We start from the raw sequence: 17,664 nt of genomic DNA, 5'->3' as shown, positions 1-17,664 counted from the left end.
AGTCGAGCCATGACCAGTGGTATAGAAAAATTAATTTTACGTTATTAACAGCAGATAGCATAGCACCGTTGTCGAAAAAAAAGCATTCATCCAATATAATTTTCGATGTTGATGCCATTAAGCAACATAATAAACGAGATTTTTTACAATTTACAGGATTTATCACTTAAACTTAATGCGTCCTGGAACATAGGTTGGAAAAACCTTTTATTTTAATTATAAAAGATAATACATTTCTACATAAGACTATTTTCGAAGCTTTTTATTAATTATATTCAAAAAGATGCTAAGTAAATTTTTAATATCCTCAATATTTATAACGATACATCTTTGCATCTTTTTGCGTGAATCCTTTGCGACATTTTAAAAGATAAACTCTAATACCGTATAATCTTGTAACATGATCTGTGTAATAAAATGTAAAAAGTCTGCCAGCAGACTGTTTAAAGAAAACCTTAAGATCTAATGCTTTCACGATTATAATACAAACATTAATAAAACATTATTTTCATACGTTTGATTTATATATATATATATACTTTATAATAAAACTTATTTGTAATTTGTTAAAAAATAAAAATTAAGAAAACCTTCTATTGATAACCATATCCCATCCTGCCTTAAGAAATATGTTCGTAAACCAATCGGCTATTCCTCCGTATCGGCTGCGGTTATACTTTTTGTAAACGTTATGGTATATAGAGCGTTTATTTATCGAGTTCATAACGTCCATTATAAGTTGCTGCGCGAGAGTTTCTATATTCTTGTTTAACGGCCTAAAAGACCAAGTGAAATTGCTCGATTATCGAAGTTACATCGCATTTTATGCTTCAATATTTTACCTCGATTTAATTGGTCCATGTAAGAAAGCTAGCTTGAATAAAGTTCGTAAATGATTGTCACTGACTCCCTTTGATTTAATGAATAAAGGCAAAATAATATCTGCGATTATTAAAGCCAATGTACACGGTGATACATCACAAAATTGATCATTTAATAAAGATATATCTATCTGCAAAAAATAAAAAGAAACTTTTCAACTTTGCTCATACTAGTGCGCGAAATGTTTACAAGTACTCTATTTGCACTTTTCACAAAAATTGTATATTTTGTGTTACACTAAGTATGTACAGAGTTTTAATGAAGAGTGTAGATAAAAGTACGAACAACAAAATCAATGTATAAATATTTAAATGAAAAATATCAAATATAAATAGAGTTTTCCTTACAATATAAGACCCGCAATAATATAATGCTTCAAGTGGACAATCGATGCCAATGTATTTCGAATAAACAATCACAATATAATTGAATATTGAATGCGGATCTGCAAAAGTAATTTCAAAGTTCAGAACTTTTAGAATTTGCCATTCGCACTTGAGCAATAAATCTTCTCTTCCCTCGTAAGCGTCCTTTGCGTAGCTAAGCATTTCAGAAGCCTGAAACAAAATCACTCATAATATAAAACGACTCAATCTAGTGTTTCCCGATATAGAAAAAAAAGTAATCACTGTGGGGATTTTGTGAAAATTTGCTTCTCGTTTCAAGGTTATCCATAGAGAAGCTAATCCAGCCAGCTGCAATTGCTCGATACTTAGATGTATTCTATCAAGAGTAGCATCAAACAGTTTGATAGTTTGAAAAAATATAGACGATGGCCAGGAATTGTGCGCCTAACAGAACATTCAATATTTAATATAAAACTTGAACATTTAAATCGAATTGACACTTTTTTCGTTCCATACCGTTAAATTCAATAAAAAGGTCACAATTATACATCTATTTTCTTTGGTAACATTTTCCTGGAAAAACCTTTCGGATAATATAATAGAACTTTCTTGTTTTTGAAATTTGTCTTCCAAAGCAGTGCGAAGATATTCTGTTTCAATCGTGAAATCAGTTTCGACAGATTTTACTCCATAATGGACATTTAAGCGTTGTAACGTATTGCTCTTATCGCATGGTTCCTGCTCTTCTTTTATCTAAATTCAATCAAGAAAAATAAGCGAATGGGCGTTAGAGGCTCAACTGATTTTTGGATCAAATTTTCTTACAAATTGTGGTGAGGTTTTTTCTAGTTCAATTGTAGGCACTGGTATTATTAAATCTGGCAGCGGAGTTAAATCCGTTTTATTACATTTATTTCTGAAATATAAATCTAAATTTAAAATTGTTATTATTTTATCGAGCTTTTTTACAATTATCGCACATACTACCTCCGTGTGCATCGATCCAACTGTACCGAAGACGTATGCAATATCTCGTTCATAGTAGATTTTTGTGCAGCTTGCCCACAGATTTCAATGTCATTCTTAAAGTTCATCGGCTGCTGGAATAAATTAATCTTTCCTGATTGGTTTAACATTCCCCTTATAAAACTTTTGCATCTGAATGCATTTATTTCGACGTCTAAAATGTGTCAAAATTTTTACAAATCATCGTTGAAATTTCAATTGTGAAAATATCTGTATATTACCATCTTTCTCATTTAATTCACACTCTTTCCTCTTTTTCTTGTTAATATACGCAATCTCGTCCTCTACGTTGATATTTGTTTCTGTTTTTTCATTGTTTAACATATATTGCAAGAAAGTATTCCGCGCAATGCATGTCGCTATAAAAAATGTTTAATTAATAAATATAATTAATAAGATCAGGCTGAGAAGATCTTTCCAAACTTACTTTCATCGTTGATAGTTTTCTTTGGTTGAAATTTTAATTTATTTAAGGGGATATTGGTATTGATAGTCTTTAATCTTGATCTTGACACTCGGACATTTCGAGGGGATTCGGCGTTAGTAGTTATCATCCTTCGTGTATTTGGCAGATTCATGTCAACGGTATTTCTCAGTACCGGCAATCTGCTGCAAGATTTGCTCCTAAAAGTTGTTACAGTATGAATATTTAAACTAATTAATATCATCTACAATTTGTTAACCTTCGTTTTGATGTTTTCGGAACAACAGGATTTATTGGAGGATGAGCAGTATTAGAGGCCCTGTTTTCCGAGAACGATCTACAGAAGACATATAAAAAAGAGAAATAATATTTTTATTCATCTAGAAGACCTGACCAGCATAATATATGACAACCCCTTCAATTGCATGTAAGCAAACATTTGATTCCTACAGTAGGCTTATTGAAGGCAACGTTACACTTGTACTGGGAAAGATCGTCATATATGTTGCTCACTTTACACAAATAAAACATTTGTTTAAATCACCTCAGTTTTGATTTGTATACCACGTTTATGGGAATTCTAGAAGCATTTATTTTATTTACCGAAGCGTCTATAGGAGTCCTCCTGCTCGTTGGGACTAATTTTCTAAATTAAAAAATTATTCCACGTTTCAGTTTAGTTTGCCGACTATTCTCGATTATAATATCAATTTTCTTACCTTGGTGATTCGACTGGTTCCACCAGTGACGGTTTCGCAGTAATCCTAATGGTCTTTGAGGATTTCTTTTTGGTTTTATCATTTTTCGAACCTTCAACATTACTACCACTTGTTGCTTTATCGCTATATACATTAAACCGGGCTGGTTTACAGTCTCGTAAATGTTGTTTTGTGCGCTCGGTGTTGGAAGGTTTGATAAATTTATTGGAAAGACCCTTATTAGGTACATTTCCCGTGAGAGGAAATCCTGCTTCTCTTTTCGGATATATGTTTTCTTTGTCACTGAGAAATGTACCTTTTTCCTGAGTGGTTTTTTTAATTGTTCCTGTATATTTAGGTTTCCTTCCTGTCATTTTCACAATATTATTGAAAATTTATGGTAAAATAATAAAATGCGTCTTGTACGACAAAGAAACAAATTAGGCTTCTATTTGTTGCGACACGCTGGCTCCAATTGATTCGTAGTGGCAAGTGGCAACCAGTGGCAACTGGTAAGGAGGGAGAGAGTCAAGATTTAACGAATGTTTCGGCTGGTTTGATTGTAATCAAAACAAACGTACATAATACATGTTTTGCATAGAAACGTTTCAAGTATATTTGGTAATTGATTTGACTCGGTGAGATAACTTGTACATTGTGGAGTGTGGGATATAGGGCAATATATAGGCCAGTCATAGAGGCAGCAGCTGGGCGCTTGTGCCTGGATCAGCTGGACTTTCTGCAACCTAAAATACTAGTCTGTAAGTATTATTATTATATTGTCATGCATGTGTTGATTTTTTTAAGGAATAAAATTATTTATATTGTTTTTATAGTACTATTCAGTATGGCGGACTTGGCAACATTGAGACCATATAAATGTGCATTTGAATTTTGTAATGCGGCATTCTTTAAACCTAACCTATTACAGAGGCATCTATGTTCACACACAGGCCAGGTATCAAAGAACTTTTAATTTAATTTATAGTTATTTTTTATCTTCGTTCTACAAATCTATTTATTTACAGAAACCATATAAGTGTGACTATTCTGGATGCAGAAGTGAGTACGTATGCATTGGTTCTTTAAAAAGGCATATAGAAAAATTTCATAAAGAATATATTTGTGATGATACAAATATTGCTGAATATATTGTTAAGGATGTAGTTTCAATAAATACAGTACTAGGTACCAAAAAGTCTAAAGAATTATATAAATGTACCTATGATAATTGTCATAAAGAGTATACAAGACCTAGTAGACTCTTAAGGCATCAGAGAACTCATACAGGAGAGGTATAATATTTCATATTTTTAGAATAAAAGTGTGATAAATTATATGTTAAATTTTACTTTATATTACAGAGGCCATTTAAGTGTGATTATCCTGATTGTAACAAAACCTATGGAAATTCGTCACATTTAATTCGACATAAGAAATCACATGCTCCAGAAAATGACAAAAAATTTATGTATGTATAAAAAAGTCACATTAAAATTTTGAAACTTTTGAAATTAAATAAATTTATAATAAAACTGTATACATTTTTAGCTGCAAAGACTGTTTAAAGAAATGTAAAAATTTGTATTATCTAAAAAAGCATTATGAAAATGCTCATGGTGATAAGAATAAATGTAAAGAATGTAATTTAACATTTAAAAAAAAAAGTCAACTTGCTCAGCATGTTGTTATTCATAATGATTTTGAATCTTTAAAACGATGTGAACAATGTGACAAATTATTTGTTAATGAGATAAAATTTACAAAACATTGTCAAAAATATCATAAAAAGAGCTATTCTTGTTTGCATTGTACTGAAACTTTCCAAAACTGGTCATTACTTTGCCTTCATAAAAAAAAAAATCACCTTAATGGTATGTAAATAGTATGTTAACTAATTATTTCATTTTATTTCCTTATTATATTTAATAAAACTGATTATTTTTTTGCAGAGTATAAATGTAAAGATTGTGATAAAGTATTTTTTAAAAAAGCTCGTCTGAAAGCTCATTCTAAATTACACACTGAAAGTCCATTGTTGAAATGCCCTTATGATCAGTGTCATCGCTCTTATGCCTACAAACGTAATTTAGACCTACATATTCGTACCAAACATTTAAATGAAAAATATATATGTGATATATGCTCTACTGCAATTTGCTCCAAGCAGAAGTTAATTAGTCATATACAAACTATACATCAACTAAGTCAAAATAAAGTTAGAAAAGAGAAGAATGAGCCACGGAAAAGGAGGAAAGATGCTGGTAGTATCAAACAGAGTATTATTTCTCCTTTAATAGGCCTAATGCTACCTATAAATGTACAAAAAGCCTTATTACAAAGAGACACAAAGGAAGTTGAACTTCATTGTACTGATTTGTAATAACTAAGTGGAAAGAAAAGGAAGTACTCTAGTATTACTTTTTTGTATTCAAATAATATATATAATAAATATGTTATAATACCATTATCTACAACTTTTTAATTTTTACCAGTAAATTTATTTTAAATTGTTTGTTGGGTGTAGAGCACTGATATATTACAGCAAATTTTCAAAAATATTTTTTGTACCATTTATATCTCTGTTTGCATTTTAGTTAGTCTTAGTTGCTTTTTTATTATACTAACTTACCAGTTTATTCTCTCTGCTTTATATACAAATTTACTGTTATTCTATTTATTACTGTAATGTAGTGTACTTTATATAATTGTGAGCCGACAGAAAAATGATCTACTTGTTTTAAAAGAAAACAAATTTTAGGCTTATTTTATGAATTTAGGTAAGCGTGACATAGTACTGAGGCCATTTTATTAGAAAAAGTAATCAGTTATGTGCATTTTTAACGTTAACCAAATGATTGATATAAATAATCAATATAAAAATAGATATTTAGTAAATCGCGGTAAAAATACATTTTTAGTCCTAACCTACAAAATTAAGCGGTCATGTTTTAGTGCATAGATCAAATTAAAATAATTAAATAAATACTATATTATTATAATGATTTTAGTAACAAAAGGTCATATCTACTTATTTGTATTGAACAAAATTACTGAATGAATTTAATAGTTTACAGTATATTTATTTTGTAAAGTAGCAAACTCAATAAATAAGCAAGCTCTTTTAGATCTAGTAATCAATCATTTAATCAATCAAAATGTTTATTATTTATTTTTTCTATTATGCATAGGTAGTCAAATCAGGTAGCAGTTTTACATTTATTAATTTTATAATTTAAAGGTAAGTCTTTACATACAAATAGAAGAAATTTTCATATAAATAAATAATCCATATTTTTATTATTTTCAGAAATCATGAGTGCCATCAATTTTAAATCATTAGATGAAAATAGTATTAAGAAATTTTTAGAATCTTTTGATACTGTATTAACGGATTGTGACGGTATGCTAAGTTAATCTTGTATATGATTATTCAGTATTTTATGCTTATATAATTTACTTTTTAGGAGTCCTTTGGATTCAGATGAAACCCATATTAAATGCAAGTGAGACATTAAATGCCTTTCGCAATATTGGAAAACAAGTATATTATGTTACAAATAGCAGTGGAAGATCGAAGGAGCAATTTATGAAAAAATGTAAACTTTTAAATTTTGAAGTTATTGGTGATGATGTAATATGTACTCCTTATCTAGCTGCTTGTTACCTCCGTGATATTGGATTCTCTAAAAAGGTGTATGTGATTGGGTCCGAAGGTAAAATGATAAAATATTTCAGAAGTATGAATATAAAGCAAGTAAATTTGTAAAGTGAATAACTTTTGGCAGCTATTACTAAAGAATTGGATAAGGTTGGTATAACTAGCATTGGTGTAGGACCAGATCCAGTTAAACAAAATGACTCAGTATCTTATCAACAATTCGAGAAGGACCCAGATGTGGGTGCAGTTATTGTAGGATTTGATGAACATTTTAGTTATCCAAAGATGATTAAAGCAGCTACTTATTTATATGATCCAAATGTACTCTTTATTGGAACAAACACAGATTGTAGAGTTCTTATTCCCAATAGTTTTGTATTTCCTGGTAAGAATTTCAAACTGTTTTTGCTTATTTATTTAGTAACACAAATTTAAAGTATATAAGGAAGCAATTTTTTAATGTTGCCAAATACAGGTACTGGAAGTCTTGTTCGTTGTATAGAAGCCTGCTCACAAAGAAAAGCAACTATAGTGGGTAAACCAGATAGATATATATCTGATGTTTTACTAAAGCATCTTAAAATTAAACCTGAAAGAACATTAATAATTGGAGACAGATGTGAAACTGATGTCCTACTTGGTACACGCTGTGGCTTTAAAACCATGCTAGTTCTCTCTGGAGAGACAAAGTTACAAACTCTTGAAAAGTATAAGCAATCTAGTCAACCTGAGCACAAGGGCTTTATTCCTAATTTTTACATTGACTCGCTCAGTGATCTTTTAGAATATTTACAAAAGTACAAAAACTAAAGAATGAATAAAGGAATATTTGAATGCAGATGTAATATAATATATGAAAGTATATACATATGTATTTTATGCCTATTATAAAATACACATATATTTATTGTTTGGATAACTTATCCTCCTATTTTTCAATTAACAATCTCTTACAAAACTCAATATAATAAGCTTACTCACAGACTATTTTAAAATATTAAATGACCCTCAGAGTAATTTTAAATTTATCCGCACTTTCTAGAGTATCTAAATATTATACTACTTCAGTTCTAGCAGCACAACAACTATTTATTACACACTATTCCTTGTGTAAGACATCCTTTAATTTTTACGATTTTTTTAAACTGAAAGGTTAGGTTTGATTGTTTCACAGCAATTCACAGAGATAGTAGACAAAGCAAAATTAATAAAACCAATTGAAAATACGATATTTAATATGTCAATGATCAGTTTAGTTCAACAATTTTTGTCAAATGTTACGTAATTATTTTATCGCGTGGTAGCTTTAACGTGATATTGAGTGAATTGAATATACGTGATGTTTCGTCATAATCAGCCCCTGATCTTTAAAAATTTTGATAATGAAGATTTGTTTGATAATACAGTCGTTATTGGGGATTACATAATCGCGTGGTCGCAAGGTCATTTATTTCACGCATGACTGACAGTCAAGTGCAATGCCGTGCGTAAGATCACATTTTCTCTTTGTTAATTGTAAAGGAACTTTCTATTAGACTAAAACGAATTCAGGTCTGCTTATGTTTAGGAATTTTCCTAAGTGATCTCAAAAAATCAACAGCACAAAACAAAACTACACGATGGCGATGAAAAAACTATTGTCCTTGCCGAAAGAGGAATTCCGAAATTTTATTGATTCAATTGATGTTGTATTGTCAGACTGTGACGGTAAGTTCATTTAAGCTATTATGTTTTAATATATATATTATTCTCACACTTCAATAATTAATTTCTTGTTAATTACATCTATCATATCAAATTAGTCAATAATGTAAATTTACGGCTTATACTTTTATCAAAATCTTTTTTATTTTCTTTGTATTCCTCAGGTTTGTCTCGCGTGTTTTTTATTGTTAATTTTATCATGTTGTTTAGTTGATAAAACACTGATTGAAGTTCATAACGTTGCATTTTTTGGTTATAATAAGGCGTTTTATGGAGGGAAACGGAAGTGATTGGTCAATCACCGGAAGCAGTGGAAAAATTGAAACAGCTGGGAAAGAAGTTTTTCTACGTGACGAATAATAATTCGAAAACACGGGCGGAATTTTTGAAAAAATGCGAAGGAATGAGATACAAAGCATCTATGGTAGGTAAAAAAAAATAAATGTAGTATCCTATACATTTTATTATTAACACATTTCAAGCGGGGCGGGTATTAGTACCCGTTTCACGGACTGGTACTCATACCAGTTACTTAATGAATTTAAACATATTTAAAATGAAATAAATAGAAAGCAATTATTTGGTATATAAGATAAGACTATATACTTTGTTGCCTACTTAAAAGTTTTAAATGAAAACTTTTTTTAAATACTTAAAACCTCTTTTGCCCGCTACACATCCTAGTCACGGCTGTTAGGCTACCCGCTCAAAATGTGTTAATCTATCTAAAATTAGTATAATAATTAAAATCTGAAAATGATATATAGGAAAGGCTTTTATCTAATTGAAAGTAGTCTCTCATATATTAAATTATATAATAAATTACGAAATAAATTATAATAAAGTTTAATTTTCAGGATGAATTAGTTTGTACATCATTTTTAGCTGCAGTTTATCTGAAAGAACTAAAATTTACAAAAAAAGCATACGTTATTGGAGCCGAAGGAATAGCAAAGGAATTAGCACAATTTAATATTGAGTCTTGTGGAACAGGGGTAAAATTATATATATATATTTATATATATTTATTCTTTATAGTTTTTATTAATTTAAATTTTTTGCAGCCTGATCCTATGGAAGGAGATGAAGTAGAATTTATCAAGAACTTCAAACCGGATCCGGATGTTGGGGCAGTAGTTGTCGGTTTTGATAAACATTTTAGCTATCCAAAGCTAATAAAAGCTGCTACTTACTTGAAAGATCCTGATGTACATTTCGTAGGAACAAATTGCGATACGGAGAGACCGTCTCCAAATTCGAATCAATTCCCTGGTATTTTAACTAATTTTATTTACCTCACATAATGTTACAATATTGGAATTATAAAGTAGTAATATTTGAATTTTAGGAACCGGATGTTTTGTAAATATAATAGAATCTGCATCAGGGAGAAAAGCTGTAATGATGGGAAAGCCAGAAAAGTTTTTGAGCGAATATATAATCAAAAGTTTTGGTATTGATCCTGTGAGAACGTTAATGATTGGCGATAAGTAAGTATTGTATAGTTATTGCTCATTAGATACTTTATCGACTTTCATCTATATTCCCTTTTTACATGTTTTTAGTTGCAAAACGGATATTCTTTTGGGAAAACGTTGCGGTTTCAAAACCTTGTTGGTCCTTTCCGGTGTCACATCCGAGGCTGATGTGGAGACAATGAGATCTAACAATACCAAAGAAGAAAACAATGCAACTCCAGATTACTATACTGATCAATTAGAAGATGTTATAAAAATGTTTTGATAGCTGCTAATTGATCGATTAGTAATGGTAGCTGACAGTACAAATAACATGACACAAATCAATGGTTGCGTCCAGTACCACCCGGCGCTCACTAATCGGTGAGCAATTTGATTGAAACCGACCAATCATGACACTTATTTTACATAGCGCTTGCTAATATTGCAGAAGTGCCTGAACATAACTAATATAATATTTATTTTTATATGTGTTGTATTATAACATGTGTTTACTACTGATTTATTTCGAGAAAGCTTGAAGAGGTCGCCATTTCAGAAATGTTACAGTTTATACCTGATAAAATGTACCTGCATATTAAATGTAATAAATGTGTATTTGTGTAAACCTTTGGATTTCAATCTATGCTATCGCATTATCTTAATGGACCTAATAGTAGTGGGCATAGGTAATAAGTATCAGTTAATGGATATTTTAGAAACAATTCAATACTTTTGGCTACTTGTAGTATGAATTTAATACGTGCAAGCAGAACTATTATGCTTACGCTTATCTACGCAAGAAGACGCATTTGTGTTTCGCACACGTCCCAGAACCTGACTTAAGCTAGCATAATCAATTTGATGTCATTAATTCTTCTTGGGTACTAGCGCTACCCGTCTAGGGAATCAATCCTTTAATTGTTCAAAAGATTTTACTTTGCTATTCCAAGGATCAAAAGTATTTGTCAAATGTATGCACAAGTAGAAAAATAAGTTTATGATTATTTTATAGTGAAGGGATAAAACAGAAAGGATATATTAAAATAGATATATCGAACAAAGCTTCAAAAAACAGCAGGGAACTAAAGTGGAGGGCATTTAATAAAAAGGTTGATCAGAGTGCTCGCTTTTTTACATCCGTATTAGTTTTACTTATAAGGAATAAAAACAAATACCTGTTTTAAATATATTTTATAAAACATTCTATTTATACAGTATATAAAACAATACTCTGTATTCATTTTATATTCACACATTAGCTCTATATATGACTGTATATATACCATCAGAATTCTTCAATATATATATATATAATAATTTTACAATGTTCGGCGGTTTAACGCTACGTACTATGACAACGTGGTATCTTTTGGTTGCTGCATAGCTTTAGTACGTTTACTGCCAGAGAATGTAGCTGCACTTTTATTCAGTCGGTCCGAGTTTATCGTATCTACATTTTTCTTGCGCGTGATCTCTAATTCGTTTATATCTGCATGCATGATTTCCTCGAATTCAGGCTTCGTAGCGGATTCCACGAGGTTTGTTAATTCTGATACTGTGTGCCTGTTGTGGGGTTCATCTTTCGCTTCCATTCTTACGTCGTTCAATCCACGGGTAGACTTTGATGGACCTTTCAAGTGTATAATATGATTATTTAATGGATCAATATTGCTTTGCTTATTTCCTATATGATTGTGATTCAAGAAAACGGAATCCGTCTTCCCTAAGAATCGCCCATTTGAAGGATCATTATTAAAGTTTCTGTCTCTCACGTTGTTATCCCAAAAAGAATCATCAAAGACTTCGTTTTCGCGTTGTTCCGGGGGTATACGACTGATACGTGCTTTCACTATTGCAAGATGTCTGTGCACATAATCCTGATGAGGTGCTAAGGCAGCTGCACGTTCTAAACATTGAGCAGCCAGACCCAATTTACCTCGTTCAACCATCACTACGCACAGATTATGCAAACCTTGAATATTTGTCGGATCTAGTTGAAGAATTCTTCGATAACACTGAAATTGAATATTTAGAATCAATATAAATCGCGCGCGCGCGACTGTTTTCTTAACTTTACGATCAAAATATAGTGTATATTTACATTTTCTGCAGCATCTAAATCTTTTATGTTATTTATATAAATATCTCCTAATAATATCAATCCTTTCACGTGATCAGGATGAAATCTGACCAGTTGGTTTAGAAAAGGAGCTGCTTCAAGCGGACGCTGTTCGTCGGCCAATAACAAAGCTAGATTGAAAAGCGCCGATCGAAAATCTTCCTTTAAAGCTACTGCATTACGAAACCAGCGTTCTGCACTGCCACTGTCATGATCATCCATGGCAAGCATACCAAGATTAAAGTGTACTCGTTCATTATTGGAATCCTACAAAAAAGACATACAAAGATTTATAATTATCGAATGTCAAAGGTTGAAATCACTGACTAAACTAATGCTCTCTGCAAAAACTCTAACCTTCCTTAACAATTTTAAAAGGCGTTCCCGTGCAACTTTACGCAATTCGGCTCGACCTAGCTCCTGCAATAGAATTGCCGAATTTAGCAAAGCCTGTTCGTGCTCCGGATCAAACTCTAGAGCTTTATCTAAATAGGCCAAGGCTTGAGATGCTTTTCCTTGCTCCAAAAATACAACACCCAGCTATAGATGAAATTAATTTTATTAAATAATGACTCACGTTTTAAAGGAATAAGAATAAATATATAAAAAGTTGTACATAGTCTTATTAAAATTGACTCACGTTATAATAAATATCAGGATTATTACTGTCATAAAATAGGGCACGTTCATAGACTTCTTGGGCTTCTTTTGTACGATTAAGTTTTATTAAGACATCACCACGATTTATGTATGCTTGTGTATAGTCCGCACGCATGCTTATCGCTTGTCTGTACAACAAATCGGCCTCTTCAAGACGAGTAGCATTCTTCGCTATTAAATTGGCTAGATTTACAAAGACATTCAAATGATTTGGAGCAATACGTGCTTGATACGACTCTCCTGGTTTTGCTTTCGGTAATAGTGATTTAGCCTAGTCAAAAACAATAACAAATATTAATATGTAAACTTTTAAATTAAATATTAAAGAGACTAATTAGAATCGAATTTTAAACGATTACCTTTAAATATGCATCTTCAGCTTCCTTAAACATTTTTAAATGATTATAGGTTCTACCAACATTTATATGTGCACCAATATCATCTCCTTGTACTTGTACAGCCATATTAAAGAAATTTAATGCCTCTTTGAATCTACCTTGACTTTCCAATGCATGACCAACGTTATTAAACAATTTCGCATTTCGATCATTTACTTTTAATCCTGACATAAATATAGAATATTCATCAATCCAGTCATAATTTCTCATAAACGTTTTAGTCGTGTGCGCAGTCAGGAGTATTATCAATGAGATCAATGTTATTTTTTTGCACCTATATATACAAAGTAATTTAAAATATAAATACTATAATTATCGAACTGTAAATGCAAATTTAAGAAACGTAGTATTACCTTTTATCTGTCAAAATACTCCAGCCATACCCAATAAGCATACAAAACCCCATGGAAGGAGCATACAAAACTCTTTCAGCAATTACAAAACCAACAGGGAAAAAAAGATTTGATGCAGGTATAAAAGGAAGAATCATCATTGCTAAACTCTAGAAAAAAAAATCATGTACTTAGAATAAGCTAAAGATTAAAACCTTAAAAATAAATAATCTTAATTTTCACAACAAAATTTTAAACGTTTACTGACCATTATAAGTATGATAGACGTTTGTCTACAGCGCGTAAAAATAGCTGTTACAAGTAATCCTACAATAGTCGCGTGACTAAGTAAAGTAGCAACGTTGCGAGAATCCGCGAAGCTTTCTATTAGGGGTATCGTTCCCATTGTCCAGTCACAGCACAAATCACTTGGAAGAAACAGTAACCTTAAATTAACTGCTGCAAGGTAATTATAAGTGAGTTGTCTCACTGGTGTTGCAGCAACGGATGCTGGATTGTCAAATCTATGAAAGAAATGCTATATATTGTATCCTCATTTCAAAGTTAAATGTAGTAAATAAATTTCTTACCTAGTAAATACAGGTAACTTGGAGCCCATCACATGCAGTCTTAAAATAAGTAAACAAAATGTAACAACAGTCAATGCTGTTAAGCGTTTTGTGCCTTCAGTAGACCATGTTGGGGAAACTTTCTTCCCACCAAATGCAGACTTTATTGTTAAAAAAATTTCTAATGCTCTAACCTGAAAAATATGGATTTTCATGTAGATCAGTCATATTATTATTTACAATAAATTTTAAAATGTTACCTTTTGTACAACAAAAATTTCATATAAAACACACACTGCAGTTGCTGTTATTCCTTGCTCTTTACATAGCATAGCAATAAATACAAAGAACATCGATAGTATCAAAGAAGACCAGCCTAAAATAAATAAAATTATTAATTTGTTATTTTAGAAAAATTACAGTATTAAGAGTACACTAATTACCTGTAGATCGTTTGTTTTTGCAACATTTTGTATATGTAATTAAAGCAGCTAAATAGAACAAGGAAGATAAAGTTTCTGCCCTTCCTACTACTCCAGTTACCTAAAATGTAATATTTTTTGTTATTATTATTATTACTTTATTGTACTTATTGCTTTAGAGTTAACTTACAGCTTCTGTGTGAATTGGATGCACAGCAAAGATTAAAGAAGAAACAAAACTTGCTGACTCAGACAAAAACATCAAGCATACCCTGTAATACAAATCATACAAAATTATACTATTGAGTTAATTATTAAATTATACTTCCATTTGTATAAATACCTGAAATATAATAAGCACACTCCTACATGCAGAATAACATTGAGTAAATGATATCCTATAGGATCCAGCTGATGTATCAGATAATTCCATCGAAAAGTAAGAACACAAAGTGGCCTATATGATTTGTGCGATTGTTCCTGTTAAAAGAATTGTTTTCATATTTTAAATAAAAAATCGTCATTAAATAGAGCTTTCAAAAAAAAAATAATTTAAAAATTTTATAAATTATTATATAAATTTCCCTTTTTTTATTATAGCAAATACAGAAAGGAAAATAGTTACAAAATATATTTTTTAGCTTGATATTATCAGATTTAATATTTTAAGAGGAAACACATTTCAGTAGGAAATTGTTAAAAGTATTTGCATTAAAGTAGTAGAGAAAATTCATATAATTAATTTTGATAAAATTAAATGTAAAGTAAAGCGAACAAGACGAAAATGAATTGGAAGGGAATAAAATGGTCACAGGGTTTGCGGATCAATACGTTGGAGTACATTGGAGTGAGGGAGTAAGAGAACGGAGTAACGGAAGAGAGGGAGAAAGATAGAGCAATAGATAGAACGATACCGTAGCATAAAATGATTTTACCTTGTGCATCGGAGTGCCCCAAAAGTCATTATAAAAGACATTTTTAAGGGGCGTATGAGGTCGTAGGTCACGGTTGTCTTTAATCGCTGAAATGTCATCGAAGACAAAGCCGCAATTGAGACTATTTAGATAAACAGTGAACGCGGTTACGGCGACGATCGCCGCAAGTGCTCCCCGCGCAGGCACTCCCATCACAAATGAAACATCGATTAGCCGTTATTTTCTCGCGATTCACCAAAAAGCGTCAGCCCTTTTAGAATCTGCTCTGTAGTATCGCATTCACGCTTAAAGGAATCCTCGAATTAGTCGTGGGTGGGAGTTGCGCACAGGAAGGCCCAATCTCCCCGTTCGAGTTTTCACAGCCCAAGTCCACCACCTATTACAGCCTTCCAACCTCATACTCATACTCTGTTGTTTCGCCCTGTTCTATGGTATTAACCGCATTTATATATGTACCGATAAACCATTTCACGTAAAGCACTATATTCCGCAATGTTAGCTATGGCCGATAGAAAACGGAGACGGTGAGCCGTAAGACTCGAGATCGCTTGCTTCGGATAAACCGAAGAAAACTAAAGCTTTAACCCCCCGCGCCCGCTAAGCTAACCCCGCAAACGTCAAAGTCATCAGCATCCCCTGCGCAACGAAAGATGAGCCTGAGAACTAAAGCAGACGACAGCGACGCACATCGTACATTATCGTTGGCAATCGTTGGTCATCGTGAATTTTCGTCTATTGTTGCCTTGCGCGCTAATACGCCACGTTTAACAGAATATGGTCAAAATGTGGGTTTTTAAACTTTCAGTAGGCCTTTTGTAATAAACTATTTTTTCCTTTATTTAAATTTCTCTTTTTAATTATTGTACAGTGTTAAAATAAGGAAATTTTAATTACAGAGTTTTATAGAATAAAATACTTTATTTTGTAAGCTGCCTTTACAAAAAACTACATGATTAGAAATAAGTACGAACTTGATTCATAACATAATTTTTCTGTGTTTTAAAGAGTATAATATAGGTGGGGAGAATATCTACAAATATCGCTATATCAGTACATTTTAAAATGTATCAATTAAAATAATAACAGATTAATGACTATTTCTTAAAAATAAGTACAAAGGGATTTTTCATACATATGATTGGAGCAAGTCATTCCATTAAGTACAAAGTTTGCCGATAATAACCAAATGTACAAAATTTAGCTTAGATCGCAGTCATAATTTCACAGACTTCTCAGATGCATATGATTCTATACACTTCGTAAAATATATATCTTTCTATCCATCTAAACACACACATTCATTCGTCGAGAGACATTCTTCATCTTATACATACACTCGTACATATATATATATATATATAGCAAATATTTGTTCTATCAAAAATTAAGCTATTCTACATTCTCTATAATTAAGGAATTGGGGATGTTTACGACTCGGAATGACCAAATCTAAACAAAATTACAGAAATATCATTCACATTAAAATACTAAATTTAACGGAAAAATTAAGTTACCATATTTTCTTACTATTTTAAAGGTCATTTGACCTGAGCGTAGTATATTTAATGTTGATAATAAAATTAATGATTCTAACAGTGTTTTGTAATAATTTGGCAATTAATAAGGGTTTTTTTTAATATCATTACCAGGAAGTAGTAATGCGCATCATGTATATGAGCAACATAGATTCAATTTGATTATATCTATGACTTTATACGACTATTTTTTATTTACAAAATTTTAGTCTTTATAGTCTGTGGATGCAATTATCCTTAAGTTTTTAAAAAAATGTATAATATCAAACTTTTAAATTGATAATGTTACAAACTTTTGGGCAGTAATTTTTACATTTCTATTTAAATAACAATATTTTGCTAATCTTATGACGTTACTCATAATATACGAGGAATAAATTCACGCGAAACACTTCCAAAAGTATTTTCCAAATAATAAAGGCACATACATGCAAAACGTTATAATCTTAACGTAGCTTTTGTCTTTTATCTTTTCTATACTTAAGCTTGATA

General features: G+C 31.2%; 4 protein-coding genes across 5 annotated transcripts; 2 read left to right on the top strand and 2 right to left on the bottom strand.

Annotated features, from left to right (window-relative positions):
* Positions 1 to 61: 61 nt before the first annotated feature.
* On the bottom strand, positions 62 to 8,655 carry LOC136777613 (uncharacterized). 2 transcript variants are annotated; one of them, XM_066734046.1, is made up of 14 exons: positions 8,020 to 8,655; positions 3,959 to 4,123; positions 3,399 to 3,886; positions 3,224 to 3,325; positions 2,939 to 3,016; positions 2,683 to 2,879; positions 2,477 to 2,614; positions 2,217 to 2,409; positions 2,055 to 2,145; positions 1,746 to 1,982; positions 1,512 to 1,673; positions 1,230 to 1,439; positions 843 to 1,012; positions 62 to 776 (listed from the first exon to the last, which is right to left on the bottom strand). In XM_066734046.1, the coding sequence occupies exons 3-14, from the start codon at positions 3,749 to 3,751 to the stop codon at positions 581 to 583; spliced, it is 2,127 nt and encodes a 708-aa protein (XP_066590143.1). In that variant the 5' UTR covers positions 3,752 to 3,886; positions 3,959 to 4,123; positions 8,020 to 8,655; the 3' UTR covers positions 62 to 580. The 2 variants fall into 2 exon arrangements, with proteins under 2 accessions (XP_066590143.1, XP_066590142.1); XM_066734045.1 differs by lacking the exon at positions 8,020 to 8,655 and having other exon boundaries at positions 3,399 to 4,095.
* LOC136777616 (zinc finger protein 624-like) lies at positions 4,021 to 6,121 on the top strand. Its single transcript, XM_066734051.1, has 6 exons — positions 4,021 to 4,138; positions 4,214 to 4,335; positions 4,406 to 4,672; positions 4,742 to 4,848; positions 4,929 to 5,251; positions 5,330 to 6,121. The coding sequence occupies exons 2-6, from the start codon at positions 4,225 to 4,227 to the stop codon at positions 5,758 to 5,760; spliced, it is 1,239 nt and encodes a 412-aa protein (XP_066590148.1). The 5' UTR covers positions 4,021 to 4,138; positions 4,214 to 4,224; the 3' UTR covers positions 5,761 to 6,121.
* On the top strand, positions 6,210 to 10,842 carry LOC136777641 (uncharacterized). The gene is made up of 12 exons (XM_066734078.1): positions 6,210 to 6,397; positions 6,569 to 6,618; positions 6,688 to 6,780; positions 6,845 to 7,093; positions 7,166 to 7,423; positions 7,514 to 7,843; positions 8,620 to 8,745; positions 9,006 to 9,166; positions 9,600 to 9,737; positions 9,807 to 10,014; positions 10,091 to 10,232; positions 10,308 to 10,842. Exons 3-12 carry the CDS (start codon positions 6,693 to 6,695, stop codon positions 10,483 to 10,485), a joined length of 1,878 nt encoding a protein of 625 aa, XP_066590175.1. The 5' UTR covers positions 6,210 to 6,397; positions 6,569 to 6,618; positions 6,688 to 6,692; the 3' UTR covers positions 10,486 to 10,842.
* Positions 10,843 to 11,378: 536 nt separating this feature from the next.
* Positions 11,379 to 16,245, bottom strand: LOC136777611 (protein O-mannosyl-transferase Tmtc3-like). The gene is made up of 13 exons (XM_066734041.1): positions 15,638 to 16,245; positions 15,046 to 15,182; positions 14,893 to 14,974; positions 14,724 to 14,823; positions 14,541 to 14,656; positions 14,302 to 14,474; positions 13,980 to 14,235; positions 13,733 to 13,881; positions 13,341 to 13,653; positions 12,962 to 13,252; positions 12,679 to 12,861; positions 12,304 to 12,588; positions 11,379 to 12,217 (listed from the first exon to the last, which is right to left on the bottom strand). Exons 1-13 carry the CDS (start codon positions 15,827 to 15,829, stop codon positions 11,552 to 11,554), a joined length of 2,943 nt encoding a protein of 980 aa, XP_066590138.1. The 5' UTR covers positions 15,830 to 16,245; the 3' UTR covers positions 11,379 to 11,551.
* Positions 16,246 to 17,664: the final 1,419 nt, after the last annotated feature.

The sequence above is a fragment of the Prorops nasuta genome, unplaced genomic scaffold, assembly GCF_024137725.1.
Source record: "Prorops nasuta isolate Cenicafe-Biocafe unplaced genomic scaffold, Cenicafe_Pnas_1.2 PNAS00011, whole genome shotgun sequence".
NCBI classification, from domain to species: Eukaryota; Metazoa; Arthropoda; class Insecta; order Hymenoptera; family Bethylidae; genus Prorops; species Prorops nasuta.
The sequence above is the reverse complement of the archived record's forward strand: the minus strand, read 5'-3'. Positions and strand labels throughout refer to the sequence as shown.